The sequence below is a fragment of the Nematolebias whitei genome, chromosome 3 (genome assembly GCF_014905685.2).
Source record: "Nematolebias whitei isolate Nwh7 chromosome 3, NemWhi1, whole genome shotgun sequence".
Lineage (NCBI taxonomy): Eukaryota > Metazoa > Chordata > Actinopteri > Cyprinodontiformes > Rivulidae > Nematolebias > Nematolebias whitei.
The window spans coordinates 35682165-35699106 of NC_056500.1; the positions used below are offsets into that span (position 1 = coordinate 35682165).

The 16942-nt window shown below is 41.3% G+C and overlaps 1 protein-coding gene across 1 annotated transcript in view; it reads right to left on the reverse strand.

The window, feature by feature from the left end:
* The window catches only part of LOC119407494 (microsomal triglyceride transfer protein), a 40293-nt gene that overhangs the window by 21818 nt on the left and 1533 nt on the right, over positions 1–16942 (reverse strand). Inside the window, exons 2-16 of the mRNA XM_037674319.1 lie at positions 16127–16314; positions 15859–16002; positions 10614–10721; positions 9430–9546; positions 9205–9344; positions 7188–7338; positions 6555–6712; positions 6240–6408; positions 5817–5924; positions 5447–5659; positions 5153–5364; positions 4973–5070; positions 1364–1485; positions 1067–1294; positions 87–211 (exon numbers count right to left, since the gene is read on the reverse strand). Of these exons, the coding sequence (XP_037530247.1) occupies positions 87–211; positions 1067–1294; positions 1364–1485; positions 4973–5070; positions 5153–5364; positions 5447–5659; positions 5817–5924; positions 6240–6408; positions 6555–6712; positions 7188–7338; positions 9205–9344; positions 9430–9546; positions 10614–10721; positions 15859–16002; positions 16127–16314 (2281 nt within the window). The remainder of the gene's footprint in view (positions 1–86; positions 212–1066; positions 1295–1363; positions 1486–4972; positions 5071–5152; positions 5365–5446; positions 5660–5816; positions 5925–6239; positions 6409–6554; positions 6713–7187; positions 7339–9204; positions 9345–9429; positions 9547–10613; positions 10722–15858; positions 16003–16126; positions 16315–16942) is intronic.

Here is a 16942-nt window from a genome sequence, read left to right on the forward strand (position 1 = left end):
GATGAACAAGATGAACACACACACATGGTGAATGAGATGAACACACAGCATGGTGTGTGCAGAAACCCATAGTGTGTGGACAGTACCGGTTGTTGACGCTGGTCTTGGACTCTCGGTACCACAGGCTAATCTCCATCCCTCCTGAAATATCAATGGCCAGCCCCCCCTGAAACTCTGCGCTCGCCTTCAGCCCAGACTGCAGCTGCACGACCTGCAGGACCAACAAGACACACAAATGACACAAAACTCTACAAAACTCTGAACCATTGAGGCTGCACCGTCATACAACTCTCAGAAACACTAAAGTTTAGTTTCATTTATTTACCTGCAACTCACTCAGTATTACAGATATTACCCCAACGTTTTGTGAGGCCCATCTAAAACACATATTCAGAGCACTGATTTCACCATTTAGTCATCTTTGTCTGTTAGCAAAATATATCAAGAATCGCTGGATGGATTTAATGAAACTTTCAGGAAATAATCTCTGGATGGACATTTATAAGTGATTATGTTTTGTAGACAACCCTGTTCAAGAAGGCCACCATAACTGATCAACGTCAGCAAACACACAACTGGCTGTAACCCATCCAGTTTTACAGACACTGATCTTAACTTTGGCGTGGTAGTAGCTGAGAGTCCTCCCCAGCACATGCTTTGAGTGCTGACAGACCGTGTGAGAGATTTATTTTTAAGGCAGGCGGAATGGAGGTTTCTTCTTCTACTCTTTGAAAGATGCTGGTTCTTTCTTACTGTGTTCTCAAATCAGATGGGTGCCATGATACCAGCATGAGAACAAAAGCTGTCCACACTTTTACAGTTTGCTGAGTCAGACATAAATCTGGATTCAGTTTTTATTGAGATTTATGAAAAGGAGATTATGAATAAATAGTTGCGCTGTTTAAATTTGGCAAAAACAAGAAGACGTGTCAAACATGATCTCTTTCGCACTCGTGTTCGTTTAGGAGTTAGGATCAAAACAAGTTAAATGTTTAAAATGTTAGAAGACGAAGGGATTAATAAGAAGAATAAAAGTGTTCTGTGTGGCGTGAGACAACGTGCTCACCTCAGAGTGGTCAGTGAGCAGGATCAGTCCCTTCACCACGTTCATGGGTTCTCCCGTCATGGAGAACATTTTGGACATCAGGTCACTGTAGCCCTTGAAGAAGGTGACGGGTCGCAGCTGCACATCGAACAGCAGCGCCGACATGCCGGCGAACGACTCCAGGTCTTCCTCTCCTTCATCCGGCGTCGCAGCGATCAGAGACTCCAGACCCTGGGCCTCAATCGCCACCTGGGACATAAAAAACAGGATCATTTGCGTTCCACTGAACCTGTGAGAGCCGGATGAGTCTTGGTTTACCTGCAGTCCGTGCAGCATTGCTTCGTTACTGGAACCATAAATATTCATGTTGCTTCTCCTCAGGACGCCGGAGCCTGAGTACAGGATGTCCAAACTGTATGTGGAGGTCACGTCCGCAGATTCTGCAGAGCAGAGGTTTTTATAATTATTTAAACCCCCCTCAACAAAAACATTAAAGCCTATGCAGTCCTGTGTGCATTAAAGGTAATATTGTTCTTTACTGGCCGGTTTGTATAAACTTCCCACTACAGTCTATAAAATGGATGCACAAATGTCATCTGGACCAGTTTCTTTAAGCGAGAAACGTTTTGCCCCCATCCAGAGGCTACCTATGGGACAGATCTGGTTGACAGGCTGTAGACTGAGGAAGTCCTCTGGATGGGGTACAAAAGACTTTCTCACTTAAAGAAACTGGCCCAGATGACATAATTTAATCTCTTTTGTTGAAGTTTAAATGGAGGAAATGGATGAGGAAAATGTGTCTGTATTACCAGAACAACACGCTCCTTTGGACGCAGCTTAACCCACGGTACACTCGCAAGTGAAGATCGACTCTTTACCTTTGCAGACGATAGTTTCGGCCTCGGTGCAGAGTTTTCTTTCAACTCTTTTCAGCGTCTCCGTAAGAACAGCTGTGACCTCAGGAGTCGTGAGATCATCACAGAACAGACTTCCTCATTGTTCAGAGCGTTCGTCGGGTAGACTACAGCGAGACGTCGTGGCATCGACGGACTCTCGTCACTCCATTAGAAACTGCTCTGGAACGTTGTTCTGCTCTGGAACTCTTGTTCTTTCTGGAACGTTGTTCATGTCTCAGAACTTTGAACTGCTCTCAGAACTTCGGATCATGTCCGGAACTTCTTGTTCTATCCAGCAACTTTGAACTCTTGTTCGGTTCTGCTCTCAGAACTTTGGTTCATGTCTGGAACGTTGTTCTGCTTGGAACTCTTGTTCTGCATGGAACTAGGAAGTGTCGACCCTTTTAAAGAGTTCACTTCCGGTCCCTCTGAGAACTTCCTGATTGGTTGAACGAACCAACCGGGGTGTGGTTTTAGTGACGTAAGAGGGTTATTACAAGTCAGAAAAACAGTGAGATGTTTTTGGAACAGACAGAGAAATGTTTTGGAGAAACAGAGACATTTAGGAGCCAGTCTCCTTCTATCTATCTGAGGGAGTTAAACATGACATTTCGTTCCGATAAACGTGTTTTTGACCGTTCTCTTGACTTTTGACCGACATCACAACTTCTCATTTCAGACAGAAGATAAAAAAAAATGCATAATTACTTTGTAACAGGCATTTTAACTTGATTTCTACTTTGAATGAGGATTAAAAATCATTAATACTGTTTCACAGTTGATTTAAAATGAGTGGTTCACTTCAACATTTAAAATGGTTTGAACTAAACACACTTTTGATTATCAAGACATTTGTAAAATAGTAATGATAATATGAAAGAGAGTGTTCTTTCAATTGATTAGTGCAGGACACACTTAGAAAGTCTCTGGATGAGCTTAATTTGTGTTTCTGGACTCAAATCAATGAAATAACAGTTCCTGTCCCAGGAAGGCCCCCAGGGTCAGGTTTTTGACCTGAGGCTTAGTTCACTACATTATCTACCTGGCTGATTGAGCTTTGCTACATGCTCTCACTGTAGTTCCTGCTTTTAGGCTGTGTAGGGACAAGAAATGCCACGAAAACATTTGAAACACAGGCAGAGCACAGAAAATACACAGCACACCTCCAAAACTGTTGTGTGTTTGACATAGATTGTCGTCCAGCAGAGTGACATAGTGGAAACATGCTTGTTTAAATGTATAGTTAGAAAATTAATTTAAAAAGTGAATAAAAAAGGATGGGCAGCACGGTGGCACAACTGGTAGAGCTGCTGCCTCACAGCGAGCAGGTCCTTGGTTCAAACCCTGGTCCAGGGGCCTTTCTGGGTGGAGTTTGCATGTTCTCTCCGTGCATGCGTGGGTTTCCTACGGGTACTCCGGTTTCCTCCCACAGACCAAAAACATGCATGTTAGGCTGATTGGTAACTCTAAATTGTCCCTAGGGTGTGAGTGAGAGAGTGAATGGTTGTTTGTCTCGTTTGTCTCTATGTGGCCCTGTGATAGACTTGCGACCCGTCCAGGGTGTACCCCGCCCCTCGCACAGTGATTGCTGGACATGGGCACCAGTGACCCCCATGACCCAAAATGGAATAAGCGGGTAAAGATAATGGATGGATGGATAAAAATGGATTTCATTTGTGCTGCTTTTTTTTTAAAACCCCATCCATACGTTATTGAGTTATCTGGTATATCAATCTGCAGTTATTTTGCATCCGTGTGCAACATTTTGAACATCCTTAAACCCACAAACAGTGGGCGGATTAATGTTAGGTCATGATGGTCGTGGACTTCAGACGGAACAAACGCACCTACACCCCCCCAAACATAAGAGGATCTGCAGTGGAAGTGGTCTCCAGCTACAAGTACTTGGGTGTACACCTGAATGACAACCTCAGCTGGAGCAACAACACCACCAGCCTGATCAAGAAAGCTCATCAGAGACTCTACTTCCTCAGGCGACTGAGACGAGCTGGTCTGGGAAGCTCAGTCCTCACCTCCTTCTACAGGTGTGCAGTGGAGAGCATCCTGTGCTCGAGCATCAACGTGTGGCATGGAGGCTGCACAGCTGCAGAAAGAAAAGCTTTGCAGAGAGTGTTGAAGGCTGCACAGAAGTCTGCTGGAGTCAGTCTCCCCACCATCTACACCTCCAGATGCAGGAAGAGGGCCACCTGCATCATGAAGGACCCCACTCACCCAGCACACACATTTTTTGTGCCACGCCCCTCAGGAAGGAGGTTGAGGAGCATTAAGAGTAGAACCACTAGACTGAGGAACAGCTTCTACCCTGAAGCTGTTAGACTCATGAATCTCTAACCAGAATAATCACTGTGAGAAATCACATCATGCTGCTGCTGATCTGTTTCACATTGCTGCTGATCTGTTTCACGTTGCTGCTGATCTGTTTCACGTTGCTGTGTTCATTCGTACTCATCTGCTCACACAGACTCGTGTTCATGCTGCTGTTTGGCATATTGTTTTTATACTATTAGTGCTTAGTGTATATTTAGTTGATGTTTTTCTTAGTTCGTATCTTAGATCTTATTACTGTTTTTCTTTTACATTTTATTGTTGGATGTAACTGGGACCCTGTGTACACAATTTTGTTCCACCTCATGTGCCACATGTGGTGCGAATGACAATAAAGAACCATGGATACTTGAATTGCAATATTACAGGTATTGCTTTTATAAAATACACAGCATTTTCCTCACATACGGTCTGACAACGTGCACACCAACCTGCATGTCTCTGCAAATATTTGGTGCCTGATTTTCTTCTGATGGGAGTTTAGGGTCGTATGAACACAAGAAGGAGTCAAGCAACAAAATGTGTCGAGGCATTTCAGAGGGAGGACATAGTTCTTGTTGAAGCAAAGTGTAAGATTTATAACCTCGCAGCCCTTTCAGAAGCTCTTTCCAACGAACAAATATTTCAGATAAACATGACCCAAGTTCTGAAGAAACGTGTTTTTGGTCGTTGTCTTTTTACTCACGTGCCATAAATCCTGAGAATGCAGACGAGGACCCAACCTTAGCAAAGCGGTTGTAGTTGTGGGAGATCATGTCCTTCATAGCTTGTTGAATGACCTTGCTGTGAAAATGAGAGCTTGTGTCATCGTGTCATCAACGTCAGAGCTTTGTTTAATCTCACACTTTGTCGTCGTTTAACACACCTGGCTGGCATTTCAAAGCGAAGGATGTCCTGGATCTTCGACAGCATGTACTTGTTCATTTCATGAGGAAGGTTTCCGATGGACAGGAGCAGGTTTTTGACCTCCATGTAGGAGGGGTTGCTGCTCAGGATGACGTCCGCCGCAGCAGCTCTCACATTCTTCTCATAGATCCGTAGATTCTGGTGGTAGACCCGGTTCACTGTCTGTTTCACCTGAAAACAACAACATCTGGACTCGGTCCGGGCTTTTCGAAAGAGCAGTAAGAAGAGAAGGGTGGTGCGGGCAGGGATTTACCTCACTGTTTATGAGACTGACGTCATATCTCTGCAGGGCAGTCAGGGCGATGGTGCTGTAAGACCCGACCTCGGACTCAGCAAACCTGTTGAGGATGGGAACGGCCTCAGGCAGCAGGGAGTTCTTCAGGGCCAGGAGGTACATCTGGATCTCTGCCTCATCTTTAGTGCTCTCAGGACCTTCTAAGATCATCTTCTTCACCTGCATCACTGTCTGAGGGGCAAACATGCAAACGACTGTTGGTTGATGTCATTGCTAAGACATTCCTTGGAGGGAATATACACTTTGAGATCCATATTTGGCAGTAAGTTCAGATTATTATTGGTTTTGTTGTAACTTGTTATTCTTGTGATCTTCTGGGAAAACTCACCGGTAAACTACAGTCTCCTTTCAGACACAGCTTGCGGACCAGGGCTCCCATGATGATCACCACTGATTCTCTGATGTCTTTGCTGCCAATCTTTCCTTTATAAATATCCTAAAGACACAAACATTTTTACTGTAATACATCAAAAACAAATGGAAAAAAGCATTTCAAGGAACGCACATCACCCACCACCTTGTGTGCCAGAGCTTCAAACAAACTTCTAAAAGTGTTAACGCTCAAAGAGTGTTGGAGATTAGTCTGAGCTATTACTCTGCAAGATTTTACCTCAAGATCTGCAGAAAATAACCAGGCTTCAGCATTTTTTTGCGTTTGCTAAGGTTGATTAGCGATGGCATTCCAATTGACTCCGAAAGTGACTCGGTTGAAGATGTTTGTGCAGTGATTCGTTTCTGAGCTGCTACCTACCAGCAGTGCCTGCAGCATCCTCTCGTTAGGATGCGAGGCAAAGCCACACGCATAAAGGAACCTCTCCTGCAGAACCAAACCCTTGGAGTCGGTGAAGTTGAGGAACTCGAGAATGGCATCCAGAGACGCAGGGGTTTGAGAAGACGTCACAGCGTCCACCACCTGAGGTCTGACATCAGCAGAAGGTCGTTGAACAAAACAAAGAAGCGCCAAACCCACACATGTGTAACGCAAAAGCACTAATATTTTTAGCAAGGCAACATGATGGCCATAGCAGAGGAATCAAATATTTTTGAGAAACAGGAGCTGGTTTACAGAGAGGTCTTGCTGGCACTTTTCAGCACTTTGAGGATCTCGTCTTTGGACGCCTTCCGAATGCTCTGGAGGAGGGCCAGGAAGCTGCGAGGAGCCGTGGCTTTGGACAGGCTGGCTGGCTCCAGCTGCTTCTGGACAGCCTGCCAATGTTCAAGAAGCTAAGAGGGGTGGACATTTGGAGGATTAGAGGACGGATCATCTTCAGTCAGTAATTAAAGTACAAAAATATACAGTGTCTGGTTACTAATGCAGGTCTATTAGAACTCATTCTATCGTAATGACTTGTCCAGCTCATAAACACCCCTTTGCCTGGTCAGAGGAGGGAAGAATGTTCTTATTTTTCACTCGCAGTGTCTTTTCTTTCATAAAATGCTTCTAAAATTAAGGAAGTCAAGCATGGCATCCAAAGTTTCACAACAGTTTGCAGATTAATTGGTGAAATTAATATGATTTATTGCACAGATGGCAGATAATACAGAGGAAAAGCCAAGACTCCCAATTGCCATTAAGTATTTCACAGCAGGGGTGTATATTGGAGCTAAAAACAGCCACTTGATCTGTACATGTATTTAAACTGAGCAGTAAATACCTCTCTGTGTCTGAGCTCAAAAGTGAAAATGATCAGGGACTCACTGATGGACAGCCTTTGCATTTTGTTTTGACCTTATCAGCAGCAATACCAACAGCTGCCAGTTTGGGATCGACGGACTTGACAACGCCGGCAACATCTTTGCCAGCGACCTCAAACGGTCCAGCCTCCGTCCCAACCAACACGAGGGTTTGCCTGGGAAAACAGAAATACACATTTCACGAATGCTACAGGTAAATTCTGAAACATAGAGTACATTTCTGTTAAAGTCAAGTGTGCAGAAATAAAGTATGAATCAGCACAAGGTGCAGAATATCTTCCCTATCGTCACCTGAAGCTCACGGGATTGTGACTGCTGGCAACACTTTGCCATCAGTATTCACGAGCAGGTCTCTAAAAAAGTTTTGAAAAGCTTACAAGAGCTTTGGAACTCAAATGTTTCTCAATTAAAATTTAATTTCCTGGGGCCAGACAGTGTGAAAAATGTAGGACAACTTTGGGAGGGTTCGTCAACCCCTGCAATCAAACTGTGATTGATTGGAGACAAGACGAAGAGATTAAATTAAGACCAAATTAAGAAAAAACTAAACTAATTACATTTCCTGTGAAAATGCAGTGTGAATTGCTGAAGAACAGCTGAAATTAGCGGGGGGAAAATCTGAAATGTAGCTGAAATGGAAGAACAAGACTAAATTAGCAGAAGAAAGCAGAAAAAACATATTTGCTGAATTAGGTTTAAATAAAAAAATGAACACAAAAATTAGGAAATTATCTAAAAAAGCTGAAATTAGCAAAAAAAATAGCTGAAAAGTAACTGAAAAGGCTAAATGAAGCTTAAACTACTAGAAGGAAGCAGAAGTGTTGAAATGAGGGCAAAAATGGTGGAATTAGCTAAAAAAAAAGGTTAAATTAGCATAAAACAGCTAAATAGAAATTGAAACAGCAGAAAAAGCTGAAACTAGTGATACCTATATCTATAGTGAAATTAGTATAAAGAAGTTAATTAGGCTGATAGTAGCAGAAATTACCACAAAAAACTTGAACTTATTGGAAAACAGCTAAAATTAGCTAAAAGGGTAGCTGAAAAGGTAGAACAAGGTTAAATTAGCATAACAGAAAGCAGAAAGAAGATGTTTGCCCAACTATGCTAAAAGAAGCAGAAATGAGCATAGAAAGATGAAATTATCTGAAAAAAGCTGAAGTTAGGGGGGGGGGAGCTGAAAAGTAGCTAAAAAAGCAGAAAGAATCTGAAATTACCAGAAGGAAGTGGAGAGAGAACATTTTTGCTGATTTAGGCTGATAAAAGTTTAAATGAGTGCAAAAAATGTGAAATTAGCTGAAAAAAGTCTAAATTAACATAAAACAGCTAAATAGTAGCTGAAATAGCAGAAAAAGCTGAAATGCAGAAATAAGCTGAAAAGAGCATAACAAGCTGAAATTGGCAGAAGGAAGTTAGAAGAAGCAAAAACATATTTTAGTTAGCAGAAAGAATCTGAAAGGAGCACAAAACAGCTAAATAAGCAGCTAAAAGTAGCTGATTTTTATTTTATTTGCACAAAGAAGCTGAAGCAGAACAAAATGTGAAAGGAACAGTAAAAGGTTGTAAACAGAGCTAAAGATTTGAAGGATGTAAAATTAGTTCATTTCATTTCCTATGAGGAAAAAATGGCAGAAAAGGCTAAATAATTCAAAAAGCTAAAGTTGCACCAATACCAAAAGTCGCAGCAGGATTGTCCTGAAAGAGCTGAACGTTTTTATATATGATTTGTTGAAATAGCTTGAAAACTGCGAGACGAGAAGCGCGCTGAAAAACATATAAAAGACTAATGGATCGTAATAGAGTTAATGCTTCATAAACGTTGACACGATTAAAACACAGAGTCGAGACAAACAGGACGTCAGCTGCAGGAACGTCGGGGAAAGTCCCAGTTTATTCGCTGTTGTCAATAATGATGGAACTAAAACACAAGTGTCATCTTCAGACAGTTCGTTCCTGCTGAACACTAGAGTTTATTTATGAAGGCAGTTGATCATCAGTGTTTCGGTCACCTGGACTCTCACCTGGACACAACTTTAGCTGCAGCAGTCCTGTGAGAATTAACAGCCAGGGTGTGCGTTTCTTCTGCCTCGGCTGATTTGATGAAACCATCTTTGAGTTTGAAAATCGTAACAGAGCTGGACTTCTTGCTCACACCCAACACCTGGATGGGAGGAAGCGTCAGACACAGTGAGTGACCCCTCACAAAGATCCACCTTTCAGACGATGAAGTCTGGAGGCGGACTAACCTTACTGTGCGTGGTGAATCCGGTCTCGGAAGTCTTGCACGTCTCCAGGAGCTTGGTTCGTGTTACTTGACCTTGTGATGCCTGATACTGAACGGTGCACCGCCCAGACACATCATTCTGTTTAAACACATGGTTTGTTTTAAATCAGTAAATACAAAAGAGATTCACCTGTGACTGTAAGCTCTAGGCCTTCAGTTAGATGTCGTTTCGTGTCATATCGGTGAAAACACGAGGTCACGATGCAGATAAATCACTTCTGGTTTTGTGATTCGAAACACACTGAACAGAAGTTCTTCTCATCTTTTTTACATCAGGTTCAACATCTGACTTATGACGTCTTCTGTGTACAGTCCCTGTCAACAGCCTGAACATAAACACCAACCCAGAACTAAACAGAACCAACAGGGACGACCCATCAGAACACAGAACCTGAAAAAGTCCACCAGCAGGCCCTGCAGCTCACTCAGTCTGTTACAGTATGTTCAAGTGCAACATGCAAAACCAATAATTCACACTGAAATTTAACAGTAACCCACAGAACTCACTGTTTCTGTAAACTTTCATCATGTAATAAAACCAAAACACAACTTTAAATTGAAAATTATCAAAGCAAACCTAAATTTGATATTTTACCTTCATTTTTTTAGAGCAACTGCAATGTCTGGGATATATTTTAAATTTACAGGTTGCAATTGAATGTGTCATAATTCTTCATGTAGTTAAAAAAGAAAATGCCTGCAGGGCCTTCCCGAAGGCTCAGATCCCTGTGTTTTGGCCCCGCCCACTCTACATCAACATTGTGATTGGTTAATGTCAGTTATTAAACAAACTCCTCCAGCAGAGCCTCTGATGAGCTCAGCCTTCTCTGCTGACTGTGAAGTCCTGACCAATGAGAGAGAAGCTTCAAACATGTTTCTGCCCTGAGACAAAAATTAAAGGAATCTGATTGGACAACTGGATTTTCAGGAAATTAAAAAAAAAAAAATCTTGCTCAACTACAAAGTAGTTTACAGAAACTAAGAGAAATTAGCAAAAAAAAAATATTTGGAAAACATTAATTTTTATATTAAATAAATATGAAAGTAGAATTTTAAATGTAACATTTCATATGTGCTGAATTCTTGGGCCTTCTCTGAAGGAGTTGAAGGCCCTATCTGACCCAGGAGAATCTTGATAGTTTTTACCTCGACAACCTTCCCGGTGTGGAGCTGAAGCTGCAACAAGCTGGTGAGGCCTCGCTTTAGATTCTTGATGGTTGCAGGTTCTGCCCAGTAGGAATAAAAGGCTTTTGTCTGCATGAGGAATGAAATGAAGAAAAAGAAGCGATAAAACTGAAGCTCTTCCTTTCAAACCACAAATATCAGAACATGAAGAGCTACAGGTAACAGAGTCGCTGAGCAAAGCTCACAAAGGCTGTGTCAGGGCATCTGTTTACTGTCTGTACGCGTGTTGTCAGAAGCGTGATGACATCAGACATTAATGAAGTTAATGTAACTAAAGTTACTGTAACTACAGTTACTAAAACCAGATAAATGCCAATTCCTGTGACCATGCAGCGTGAATTCTTATTGCTGAATGAGTTCTGCTGAAAAGGTTTCAACTCCAAACTGTTGATGTGAGCTGAATTTTAACAGCTGACATTTGCTGAAAGCAGGAAAATAAAGCAGAAAAACAGCTGAAATGAGCAGATGAAGCTGAAAGAGGCTGAGGCTGAATAGATTACAAAAAAATGGGAAATTAACAAAAAAAAAGTAACTAAAATTAGTACAAAAAAGCTCAAATTATTATTTTAAAGTAGCCAAAACAGCAAAAATATATAATTAAGATAAAAAAAACCTGAAATGAGCAAAAGGAAGCTGAAAGGATAAAAGGAAAAAAGTTGAATTTATTCGAAAAACGTAAAAAAAAAAAAAAAAGGAATTTAGCTACAAAAAAATTAAATGAGACAAAAGTATAGCTAAAAAGGTACAATTTGTAGAAAATATCTAAAGATTGGCTGAAAAAGCTGAAATGAGCAGAAAGAAGCTGAAAGGAGTTGAAGTAGAACTTCAGCTGAAATGAGCTGAAATGAACTGAAAAGAGCAGAAGCAGAACAACAGCTGAAAGGAGCTGAAGCAGAACAACAGCAGAAATTAGATGAAAGGAGCTGAAGCAGTACAACAGCTGGAATGAGCTGAAAGGAGCTGAAGCAGAACTACAGCTGAAGTGAGCTGAACAGAGCAGAAGCAGAACAACAGCTGAAAGGAGCTGAAGCAGAACAACAGCAGAAATGAGCTAAAAGGAGCTGAAGCAGTACAACAGCTGAAATGAGCTGAAAGGAGCTGAAGCAGAACAACAGCTGAAAGGAGCTGAAAGGAGCTGAAGCAGAACAACAGCTGAAAGGAGCTGAAAGGAGCTGAAGCAGAACAACAACTGAAAAGAGCTGAAATGAGCTGAAGCAGAACAACAGCTGAAAGGAGCTGAAGCAGAACAACAGTTGAAATGAGCTGAACAGAGCTGAAGCAGAACAACAGCTGAAATGAGTTGAACGGAGCTGAAACAGAACAACAGCTGAAATGAGCGGTAAAAGATTTTAAAGAGTTTTAAGGATGTGAAGAGAGCTCCATTCATCTTCAGTGAGGAAAACATGGCAGACAAATTCTAAAAGTTAAAATTGCATAAACACCTAAAGGCCCAGCAGGAATGTCCTGAATGAGCCACATGTTTTCAGACATAAATTGTTGAAATAAAACAAAAACTGAGGAACGAGTTACGAGTTGAAAAATGTACAGAAGAAAAGCGGATCAATGAAAATTATTCAGAAACATTCAGCCAATTGTGAGCGATTGCGACTTTAGCTAACTATTATTGATTATTGAGCATGGACTTTGTTGTTTTCAACCAGTTTGACAAGACTGTCAACAAGGAAGAGGGCCGGCAATGGAGGAGGGGCGTACCAAAGAGACCATCTAATCACAAGCAGAACTGGTTTGTTCCAGTTTGGAGTAAGCTGTTGGGGCAAGAATCAGTTTTTTTTATCACTGGTTAACTGGACATCATTAACTTCACACAGACTCTCTCACTGGTACATTTTCATCTTTAAATCACTTCTTGGTCTGTTGCCTTCATACATCTCCTCCTGCTTGTCTCTGCGTGAGTGCAGCTACGGAGTGCGCTCTCAGGACATTATTACCTGCAGTGTTCCCTCAGTGAGGACTGAACTAGGCAAAAGGTCCTTCTCCTACTCCGCTCCTGTTTCCTGGAATATCTTACAAAAAGATTTGAAGCTCTCGACCTTGACCTCTCTAAGTGTCTTTAAGAATCTGTTGGACACCTGGCAGGGTCCAATGCTGACATGTTCCTGTTTTTAGTTTTCTACATTTGTCTTGGAATTTAGCTGTTTTTTGTTTTGTTACCTTTTCCTTTTAGCCATCCTATTTGTTAAAAAATAAAATAAAATAAAATAAAATAAATAAAAAAACTAAAAAAAAAACTGTAGTATGCTTTTCTTATAACTGCTTATTGTTGTTGCTGTTGTCCATTGTTGTCATATTTCTTTGTTGAAATCAGGTCTCTCTTGTAAATGAGTCCTCGAGGCTCAATGGAATTTACCTGTATAAATAAAGGTTGATTTTGTTGTGTGTTTCCTTGACTGATGAAGCCTTCCGGATCGAAGGTGAAACGTTTCAGCACAAACAAAAAAAATAAATAAACTGTCCAGATGACCTGACTGAAAAATGTTGGACTTTAGCCAATGTTCAGTACTGAAATACTGTTTTTGTTTAAAGACTAGGATAAAGAATAAGTTCAGGTTATTGTGATGATGATGTTCTGAAATACGATTTATTTTTTATTTCTGCTTCGTTCAAAACATGCAGTAATTTAAAAATACCTCTGTAGCCTTTGTAAACAATAAAATAATTAGTCGGTAGTTCTTTAAAACGAGCTTTTTTCAGAGAACTGTAGTTTCATGTTGTTCAGAATGACAACTTAACGAGTAGTCTGAGTGGTTTCATGAAGCGATGCCATCTTAAAATGACTCCATTTATTAAAAATTCATCCCAACACTATTTTATAAATCTACATCGTCATTATCTCATCATGATATTTGATACAGAACTTTATGGTTTGCTGAGGCTGTGCAAAAATCTATCTACAGCAGGTGAAATGTTGTTTGTTCACATCTTTTCCAGAAAACCCCACTTCTAAAGAACTGCATTATTGCCTGAAGTCATAATAAATAGTTAAAATGAAACATCTGCAAGTGTTGATGTATGAATCAAAATGAAAAAGTAGAATTAGTTGCGTTTTGGTAAACAATTTAGTGTTTAGTGTCATTTAAAACAACAATTTGATTTGTCAGGGTGTAAGAAATTATTTGGGGCGTATTTATAGTTTATTTATAAAGAGGAGGATTTATAAAGTTTATTCTTCTTCATACTTTTTTCAAACAAGTTTTTTTTTTTTATTTACTCACATGTCTTTAATTTGTTTATTTTCCTATTATCTTTATATGTTTCTACTATTGTTCAGGTCAATTTTGTGTTTTTTTATGGTTTATTGTTTTGTTGTGAGGTCTTTTTAACCTGTTCAAAACAAACAAACAACTAACAAACATAAATAAAATATGATAAATGTTAATAAAAAATTGTAATTTATGAATAAATCTTTCAGATGTCATTAATACACCCACTGAAACCAATTAGGTTTGTAAATTTATAGCTTACCTCCACAGATTGACTCATAAATCATCTGTGAACTATAAATAAACGTGATGTTAACCTCTAATCTAAGAAGATTAATCCAGGTAGATTTAGATTTATCTACCTGGATTGAATCAATCCAGGTAGATAAATCAATAATGTTGACTTGTGAATTTTGTCTTGAATCATAAAATCTGTGTGTGTTTGAAAACACTTCCATCCTGGTTGTGGCTCGTGTTAATGAGTCTCCAGTCGTTGTGTGACTGGTGCGTTCAGACGTTGACCCTCTGCACCCGCTGACCTCTGCACACCTCTGCGGTGTTTCCCCTGCCAGCATCATCGCTGCAGCTCAGAGCACTCCCTGAGGACAAGCTCCCGTCTCTCCCAGGGCTTTGAAACTTTCTGTTCCTTCGCTCATAAAACACGTCCAGAGACGCAAAACCTGCTACGACTGTGATTATCAACTGGTGGCCCGTGGGCCACTTCAAGTTTGTTGGAGGGGCAGATTTTCTGGTCAGTGAAGGAGGCATTGTAAAAGTAAGGATATATAATTAATTTTAACATTTGTTGTCATTTTTACATTTAAGTACAAAAGAAATGACTGTATTCATATAAAGAATGGAAAAGATGATAGTTTATACCGATTTTGACAAGAGATAAAACAGAACTCTGCAGGCGGCCCTGAGTCCTCCTTTAATCTGTGGACAAATTCATTATGTGTCCCACTTTAAAGTATTTAAACATACATTTAAAGTATATATATATATTTAAAAAATAGGCCAGTTTGTGGAATATGAAATTGTGACTTCAAAATATTTTTATTTACTTGGACTTTAGATAATTAAATGGTGGGCCTGTGATAGGAAGGTTGCCAGTTTGACTCCCCAGACCGTTAACATTAAAATAGGGATGGAAAAGGTGAAACACCCGCACCTGCCTCCACCCTCATTTGCCCCACTCTGGGCCCTTGAGCAAGGCCCGTAACCCCCACCATCCGCTCCCAAACAGGTCACTTGAAAATGAGTTCTTGTCACTGAGACTACCTGAATAAATAAAATAAAAATTAGATTTAATTTCCTAATTCTTCTTCTTATCAAACAGACTCACTGTATTTCTTCCAAGTAAAAATATTCCAAAGATTTATTAGTAGATTTGAGAGAGATCCCACGGTAAAGCTGGATGAAGGATAATTCAAGTAGTTAGATATAATCCTAATTTGTAGGAAACTGACAGAAACACTGATCAAACCAGCCGTTTCTGTTGTGGGTGTAAAAACGAATGAAATTAAACGTCATGTTAGTTTTGGTCAAAGCTTCAGGGAGCCACATGTGGTTGCAGACCCCCGCACTACGCCAACAAGCGGTCAGTGTCAGGGGAATTTAGATAAAGGTTTATGGATGTTTATCACTAACTAATTTAAATTAATGTTGAACCATGGCTGTGAGGTCCGAGAGTTCTTTTGTCTGCTCAGAGAGGAGCTGATGTGAACCTGCACATACAGCTGGCAGACCGAGGTCACCAGTGACTGATGAGATTATATATAACACTTCCTGCCTCACTGTCCGGTGCAGATTCTCATGACAACACTCTAAGCTTGTAACTTTGTACATGTGTGAAAGCTTTATCATGACCGTCTACCCCAACAAGTAAAGACCAGGTTAAAAATCTTCTCGTGTCCTCAGAGTGGATTGTTTGAGTAAATAGATAATAATAGGTTATTAATTTATCCAACAGTCAGTGTTGTCACCTTTCCATTTTTCAGGTGCACCAGGAACGGTTTGGTCAGAGCTGCCAGGTTGGTTTTTCCCAGGACGCTCTCAGTCGTGGTCCCATGGAGGACGTTCTTCTTCTCTGACCTCAGAGACGCAGGCTCAATCCTCACATTTGACATCTGTTGGAAGGGAGAAGCAGAAACTTCAACAGATGAAGTGTTAGTTTAAAAACCAGCTGTGCCAGCAGTGACAAACATCTTAATCCATCACGTCCTCTCCTGACATGTAACTGGACCAACGCACCACCAGTCGGACCAGCTGGTCATCCTTGCTGCCCGGGTCTCTCCAAACTAGGTTAACGTTCACGTCACTTGAGATTCTGTAGCCGGCGCCGCCCTCTCTGGACCCTCGGGCCTTGTCCAGCAGGACCTCTGTGGTGTAGCTGAATTTGTACAGCTGGTTGTTGTCCAGCCGAGGTCCAGCAGCAACACCTGAAGAAACACGGGGACCAGAGGAGATAAACAAACACGACTCAGAGAGAACTCCCAGCTTCATAGACGACACGCTGATCCACATCTGTCAGCGTGGATTCACCCAGCGGGTCGCTTTACACCATCAAACTAAAAGCTGAGGGAGAAGCTCTGTGTTTACTGCTCGGCTACGTTTCTACCCTCACCTATGGTCCTGAACTGTGGGTAGAGACCGAAAAACCAGATCCTGGATCCTCGAGGTCTAAACGAGTTTTCTCTGCAGGGTAACTGGACTCTTTCTTAGAGATAGGAGAAGTGCAATTCTCCAGGAGAGAGTCAGAGTAGAACCACTGCTCCTCCACATCCACAGACAGGTGAGGTGGTTCAGACATCTGGGGAGGATGGACGCCTCCATAGAGAGGTGTTCTGGACATGTCCAGCTGGGAGGAGACCCCGGGGAAGACTCAGGACACGCTGGAGAGACTATGTCTATCAGCTGGTCTGGGAACACCTTGGAGTCGTCCCAGAAGAGCTGGAAGAAGAAGACCTCCCTGATCAAGATGCTGCCCCTGAGACCTGAGTCCAGAACCAGATGATGGATGGATGGATGGATGGATGGATGGATGGATGGATGGATGGATGGATGGAT